General features: G+C 45.0%; 1 protein-coding gene across 1 annotated transcript; it reads left to right on the top strand.

Moving 5' to 3' along the window:
* The first annotated feature begins 714 nt into the window (after positions 1-714).
* Positions 715-7801, top strand: lfng (LFNG O-fucosylpeptide 3-beta-N-acetylglucosaminyltransferase). The gene is made up of 8 exons (XM_083930585.1): positions 715-1235; positions 4969-5017; positions 5231-5333; positions 5435-5588; positions 5690-5775; positions 5897-6062; positions 6152-6237; positions 6329-7801. The coding sequence occupies exons 1-8, from the start codon at positions 834-836 to the stop codon at positions 6393-6395; spliced, it is 1113 nt and encodes a 370-aa protein (XP_083786711.1). The 5' UTR covers positions 715-833; the 3' UTR covers positions 6396-7801.
* The last annotated feature ends 273 nt before the right edge of the window (positions 7802-8074 follow it).

The raw sequence follows: 8074 nt of genomic DNA, 5'->3' as shown, positions 1-8074 counted from the left end.
TAGAGACCAGACATTTGTTTTACACTTAGATGTCTAAATCTGGTAGTTGCCGAGCATCAGGGACGCCAGGAGGCTCGACCAGCTGCATGTCCGCCTAAATGGACTCTCATGTCTTTTGGTCAGGCTCCCAGCACCAGACGGTGCTCAGTTGTGAGAGCCAAAAATTTGAATAACAAGAGTTCGGTAATGGCCAACTGTTTAGAGTCCTCACAAGGTCAGTGAAGAACAATAGAGCCTTTTTCTCTGGTGAACACCCGGCTCGAACTCCGGCTGAATTCAAATAGCTTCACCTTGACAAAAAAGAAAGAGCCTTAAGTCCGATTGCAGATTTAAAGATAAACTTCTTTTTTGTCCACACTAGTGTGTGAATGGGGTCGATAATTCTCCCAGGTGCATTTTGAAACACACCTTTCCTCGTAACCACCTGCAGCTTTGTTTTCTTTGAGTCAATCTTTTACTCATATTATCTGCAAAAGCTAAACTGAACCCTGCAACACACACACACACACACACACACACACACACACACACACACACACACACACACACACACACACACACACACACACACACACACACACACACACACACACACACACAAACTGTAACCACGCCCCATTTCTGCGTCAAGGACCGCCCACGAGGCGTGTCCAGCACGGAAGCTTATAAATCTTCCCTGGTTACAAATTACTCATTTGTGACCCAGCTATGCATCCCGACGGGCCTGTAATCCATCCTTTTGTATTTCATCGAGAATAAGCACCATATGGACTTTGCATTGGGGATTCGTTGCGCCGCTTCATAGTTTTTAGCCTTTTTATAAAAGTTGAATCATGTTGAAAAATAATGGAAAGAAGACAGCTATCTCTGTAGCCAGCACCGCATGTCTCTGTCTGCTGCTGCTCCTGGTCGCTGTGCAGCATCACCGGGCTCAGGTGGATGAGGGGGCGAACGGAGAGGTCACGGGGACGCGCTCTCTTCTCCAAGATGCCGCGCAGGAAGAGGAGCAGGACGCACAAGCCAAGAAAGGATTCTCGGCGTACTTCACCAAACTGACCCGGGGACGGAGGGAGGTGGAGAAGCCCGCACGCTCCTCGGCTTCTGCCGCTGACCCGCCTCCAGCTGAGGACATCGGCGCCGATGACATCTTCATCGCCGTGAAGACCACCAAGAAGTTCCATCAGTCCAGACTGAACCTGCTCCTGGACACGTGGATCTCAAGAAACATGCAACAGGTAAAGGAAAAGTGCAAAATGAAGTGTTGAGATCATTCATGTTTTGTTCATGATGTGCATGCCCAAACTAGGAATTTAGATTTAAGGAAAGGATGTTTGTTTGTGGGTTGATCTGGTTGTTGCTGACCTTAACACTATTGCAGTGCACCCATGCAGGTGATGCCTGTTTGATGGCTTTATACAGTGCTGTATTGTTCCCCTTGTCACCAGATGACACACTGAAATAGCCACACAGCCCCTGTTACCATGCTGAATTTCTTCTGCTCTGTCACTTTTTATTCTCCTCTGAGTGATGTCCCTGAGAACGGAGAGGGAGCAGTGTCAGGACTCCCTCTTTTCCCTCTTTAAGCCCCCCCTCTCTCCCCACTCTCTATTATCCCTCCTCTTTTTGGTGTCCCTGTGAATGCCCCCGGTGCAATGGATGCTTCACAGCACCGACTCCAGCGCTGTCCCCCTTCCAGCACTAACAAAGAGTCTTTCTGAAGGGGAAAAGAAAAGCTTTCCCAGCCCCTTGTCTCCCCTCTCTCCATGGGAACGTGGGAGCTAAGTCTGGGTCAAGCTTACTGGAGGGATGGGAAAACTGGGGGGCTTCGTTAAGGGGATGCCTAGCTGGGACAAAGGGGTGCATCTATAGGCAAGTTTATGCTGGGAAGTGGAACGCTGAGTATGAAAATGCGGCTTTAAGAACCAAGCTTCTTCAGTGGGTGCACAAAGGCACACTCAGCTATAATGTGGAGGAAACGGTTGCTATTCAAAATGATTTCATCCTGCACTTAAGAGGTGTCAGATGTGCTTATTCAAAAGTCTTTTTAATTAGCCTCAGGAGCTGTTACACACAGGTTTCCCTCTACTTTTAAACCTTGTCTCGCTCTTTGTTTCAAGCACCAGTAAAGTTTGAAGAGAGGTTTCCGTAGTGATGATAAGCTGTCCCAATCACCTGCACAGCTCACGTTAATGTCCACAACATCTGCTTAGATGCGAGTTGATTGCGCTTAATTGGTTGTAATCATTGCACTGGATGATGTTAGTTAACCCATCCCACAGAGTTGACAGCAGGGCGTATAGGCAGGCAGCTGGTGGGTGGCTGCATGGACAAAAAGGATAGACTGAGCCCCACAATGCAAGGGGAGTTACTAGAGGAAGGGTGCCAGGTGGTCAGGAGAGACAGAACAAAGGACGGCCTTAATGCCAGCCATATGATGCTCTGAGTTCCCACCATGTACATATGGCCATCCTCACTGTTCAGGGTGGATTCTCACGCTCAGCTGATGGACATCTGTGGAGTTTGGATGGATGGATGGTGTTTGAAGCAGTAGAGCAAAATTAAAGTAGCAGCAAAATTAAGAATACTTTTTTTTTAAAAATGTCTGACTGTGCTGTTACTTTTCTGCTCAAAGTGAGATCTCTTTTCTCGTATGCAGATGGAGTTGCTATCTGCTGCTGTTTACATGAGAACAGAGAGGGCAGATTATCTCGGTGATAGCTGTGTTGACACAATAGTTCCTGTGGCCTTCTTAATCTTTGAGCCCATTCAGAGCATAAATAGCATTTTTGGGTGGTAAATCCGACCAGTTATGTAAAAGGTTGTGGCTATGAAATCCCCAATCTGTGAATAGGCGCTTTCTTTTCTCTTCCTGTTTTCTATGAATCACCCTTAATATAGCTTTGTACTGAGAGCAGGGTCATAAAACAAAAGAAGATTGGAGTAGTTCCTGTTTCGAATTGTAGATCAGCAGCAAATTGATTTGTAGAACTGTCACGTAGTCGCTGCTTCAATTCATTTTTGCAGCTGGCACCGACGTCTTCATGGAGTGCCTGTGCCATGCATTCCTCTCTGAAGATTTTGATAATTAGCCAGCACTCCAACAATGAGCGCTTTTAGCATTTATGAAAACACTTGGCGCTGTAGTTGAGTTTATGACACAGCTTCACTGTGAAGTATGAAGTGGTCAGAATGAGGGTGGGTGTGAAGAGGACAACCTGATAGTACAAATCACTTGTCCTGATTTAAAAAAAAAAGGGGGCTGAACATGCTTCGAATCTTTGGGAGAGGAGGGGGGAGAGGGTGGAAGTGGTTGATGGAGGGAGGGGAGCCTGATGCCCTTCCTTCCCGTGGAGCTGGAGACAGCCAGCCAGGCACCACGTTCAGCTCAGACAGGGCCGTGCCATGCCTTCCTGTGGTCAGGAGTGCAACCCCCCCCCCCACCTCTCTCTTTTGCTCTCATCTCCCTCTTTTCCTCACCTTGTGCCCCCTCGCCTCTTATCTCCGCGTCACACACAGCCATCTTTTCTTTTCTTTTATTGTATGAATTAGTATTCCGTGAAAGTAACTGTTCTTTTTAAGTTTCAGTTAAGAAACAAAGACAGAAAAAAAAAACATCCCCAGGGAGGGTTCTCTTTAGTTAACTCCTGCAGCTGTATGCAAATGCTGGCAAACATATTTAGAATTTACCCAGTGGAGACTTTACCCAGCATGAAAACTCACAGCATTGTTCTATTCAAGAGGCTCCGGCCGTGTATGTGGGCCCGATGGGGAGGGGGAGGCAGGATAGGGGGTAAAGAGGGGGTGAATGGCCACACACGGTTTTCGATTTACTAATCAGCAGTGAGATCCCTCCCTCCCCTCTCTTTCTGTCAGTGCCTTAGCAGCTCTGGCAGCTGCCTCAGTGATTAGGTTGTCTATTCAACAGGCTTTAAAGCAAACAGCGCCAGCCTCTGATCCCTTCACCAGTGAAACCACCACCCTTCCTAAAACAAATACCGGCCAATGGCTTCAGTGTTGAGCAACATCTGCTCAGAGATTGTTCCACAAACTGTTCATTCAGAAAGCAGAAAGCTGCGTCCTTTCATTCAAGTTAAGTCAGCAGCGTGTTTCTTGATGCACGTCACAAATTGCAGTTGCTCGGCGAACTTGGAGGAATGTGGGTCAAAGTTGCCCAAAAAGTGCTCCATCAGTGAGGGTTAAGGCACCACGACCTGGCGTGTAGAGACACGTGGCGTAGACAAGGTAGCGTGATGCACGGCAGGTGCTGCCTCACCTGAGGTGAAGAGTAAACAGACCGCTGGCGGTTACAAAGCTCAGGGCCCTTTCATCATCGCTATTCACCAGCTTGCACCTGCTCAGTGTGCGAGGTATCATAAAGAGGAGTCTAATCTGCACCTTTTTTAAAGCGTGTTCCTGTAAGGTGCCCTTTGTTGTTAACTCATTTTATGGGTAACTGCTACAATTAACAAGCGCATGCAGCCTCGTGGTTTCATTCTTGAGGTTGTCAGTCATACAGCAGCGAGCACACAGAGGAATGTGCTCACGGTTTATCTACTTTATGCTTGTGTTTTAGCTGTATTCAACATGTTAAAGCCCAGCAGCAGGTCCACCAGAGTGAAGGGGCTCAGTCGGGGGATGGGATACATGAATGGGGTGTGTTGGGCGGACAGTCTGCCTCCTCCTTTGTTCTATGTCTGGGATGCTTTGGGGCTGCAGGATAGTTGCCATGGAGAGAGCGAAATGCAGGACAAAAGGCCTTTATTAGAGCAGGGGGCTGTTTAACTCAATGTGTTTTCCACTGCATAAAAGGCATGTTGATTGATGCTAATCACACCGGGCTGGATGTGAGGACTTCGGACACACTGTTGATCGTGTGACCGCCTCACATGATCATCCAAAGTGGTTTGGATTTGATGAATTTGAAAAGACCAAGTCCATTTATCTGTATTCTCTCTTGTTTGTTTACAGACCTACATCTTCACGGATGGAGAGGATGAGGAGCTAAAAAAGAAAATTGGTAAGTTTTATGAGGGGGGTTTCATGTTGGAGAACAGAGATGTTCATTGTTTTATTAGGAAGGGAACTCAACAAGCAAAAGTCACATAAATTCAGCTTTGGGCTTGTTCTGTAAAAGATCGTATTTCATGGAAAGATGATGTAATACATGGAGGCTCCATTGATGCTGTCAACTTTAACTAAAATTCCTCTATTTCTTTTATTGTTGCCACAGGGAGCCACGCCATCAACACCAACTGCTCTGCAGCTCATAGCCGACAAGCTCTGTCATGCAAGATGGCGGTGGAATATGACAAGTTCATAGAGTCAGGGAAAAAGTAAGTATCACTTCGACTTAATTTTAATTTGATGGTGATTTCTTTTTCTTTTTCTAATCAGTATGAATATCTCAGCATCTAATAATCCTTCTGTCTCTTAGGTGGTTCTGTCACGTAGATGATGACAACTACATGAATGTTCGGACTCTGGTGAAGCACCTGTCCCAGTACCCCCACACCCAGGACATGTACATCGGTAAACCCAGCCTGGACCGGCCCATAGAGGCCACAGAGAGGCTGGGGGACAATAAGATGGTATGTATAAGATTCTTATATATGGTGTATAATATTTTCAGCATTATACATCTTTATTTGTAAGATTTTTCGCTATATTAACAATCATTTCTTTTTCACAGAAACCAGTCAACTTCTGGTTTGCTACTGGAGGAGCAGGCTTCTGTGTGAGCCGTGGTCTGGCACTAAAGATGAGCCCATGGGCTAGGTAAGATACAGATGCACCTACACTCAGAACATTTGTACCTCAGTCTTGAGGATGAAAATAACCAAAAATGCGTCAATGTCACATCAGTACTGACCAAGAGTCTGTTTTTTCGTCATCCCAGTGGCGGCCACTTCATGAACACGGCGGAGAAGATCCGCCTGCCCGACGACTGCACCATCGGCTACATCATCGAGTCGGTTCTGGGGGTTCCTCTGACCCGCAGCAACCTGTTCCACTCCCATCTGGAGAACCTGCAACAAGTGTCAAGATCTGAGATAAACAAGCAGGTGAGGGGCTCATATGTCTGTATATCCACGATCAGTATCCTTTGTGTTTTTTTTTTTCTGTTGCTCATGTTTTGATTCTTCCCCTCCAGATCACCCTCAGTTATGGGATGTTTGAAAACAAGAGTAATATCATTAATTTGAAAGGGGCTTTTCCTGTGGAGGAGGATCCATCGAGGTAAGAGATTGTTCTATATTTAATGACACAGGTTGAATTCGCCACACTTTTCAGCAAATCTAACTCTAACCTTCTCATCTCTGCCTTCCAGGTTCAAGTCTGTGCACTGTCTTCTGTACCCAGACACCCCATGGTGTCCCCCTCAGGTTGCCTTTTAGGGCGACCGCTCCTTTCTCATCCTCGTCCCCGTCGTGCCTCGGTATCTGAAAGGCTCGTGGGGACCAGTGTTTGGTAACAGACCGCACGGCTGCTGTATTGTTACTGCAGTTGTGTGCTGTCTTTTTAATCGTTTTACTGGGCTGCTGTGCGGCCCGCATCGGGACTTTTCCTTCCTGTCCGGAGCCAGGACCTTCCCCCATAATGTTATGGCGGAGAACCCCAGCTCTCGGCAGGAAGTAGCTTTCAGCGTTAAGCTTTGCAGGCAATCAGTTGAGCTTTGTGATGAATATGTTGCTTGTAAATGTATCTGCAATTCTCATAGAATGTATTGTCATATATTCAAGCCTTTTTGCCAGCTTTACATTAACATTTCATTGTTTTAGCTTTTCTCACAAATAATTGGCTTTTTCAGGCATTTTTGTTTAGATCTTTTAACTCCGATGACTCCGGACAAACGCTATAATATGAAGATATTGTTTTGCTTTGAAGTTAAGTGTTATTTCTCTCCGTAAACTGAGCTGGCAGTAGGCAGATTTCCAAATGCATCCTTGCGCGACCGAATCTGAGGTGTATCAGGACAAAGCACTTTTCTCTTTTTTGATATTTTTTTGGGTTGAGCTGACCCAATTCGTATCCTTTTAATGACACGCCTCAGATTTGTGTCCAAACTAACAAACAAAAAAAGAAAAATAACCCCTCAAAATCTCTCTCTATTCATTCTTATGTATTTAATAACCCTCCTTGCATTTGTTACAATCAGGGAAAAATAATGAGTGGAAGAGATTTTGATTCAGGGTTACAATCAGCTTTTGAATTTTTTTTAAAAAGTTTTTTTTGTTGTTGTTGTGGTTGTTGTTGTTTAAAAATTGCACAGCTGAGTTTCAAATGAGCTGATGTGTGCTCCTGAAAAGACGCTCACCTCAAGAGGTTCAACAGTGAAGAACCAGTGACCTGTAGCTCAGATGAACCCGAATTAGACAAAAACATCTAAATAATAACCACACGTGTAATCTGAGCTACAGTCTATAATAGTTTGCACAAAAGACTGAAGAGCCTTTCTGTTATTATTAACATTAATGTTCTGTATTTACACATAATACTGGCTGGTTACTGTTGAGGCCTGTGAGGTGAGAACTTTACATGAGCAACATGAGTGTTTCCACATGGAGGTATCCGACCCCTTTGTGTCGTCTCTTACCCATATTGGGTTGTACATTTTGATTACAGTACTGTGTACTGTACCCTTTGTTCAAATTAGTAGTGATTGTATAATGTTTAGAATGTTATTTCCCCTTTGTGGGCTAAATACGCTTTGAATGACCCTGGACATGATTTTTGAACTGTGCTAATTGATTGTGGTGTTTATTCTCCAGTATCTGGAGGGTTCAAACGGTTCATTCCCAATACTGGCTTCTCAGGGATTATGACCTGATCCTGGTATTAACTACCATGGGACCCACGGTGGGACCTAAAACTTTGAATAAAAGTGCATAACCACTGAGAAACTTTACATATTTGGTCATGTTTTTATTTGACTGCCTTCCAAGTTCAAGGTGACATTTCATCATCAAAATCATTTTTCATTTTAACTTAGAATTTATATATTGATGCATGAGGTATATTATTATTACCACTATATTATTTTACGGTGTTTGTCGAATACCTTACTTTAAGTCTA

Source organism: Echiichthys vipera, assembly GCF_963691815.1.
Source record: "Echiichthys vipera genome assembly, chromosome: 17".
NCBI classification, from domain to species: Eukaryota; Metazoa; Chordata; class Actinopteri; order Perciformes; family Trachinidae; genus Echiichthys; species Echiichthys vipera.
This window is presented reverse-complemented; position numbering and strand designations above follow the sequence as displayed.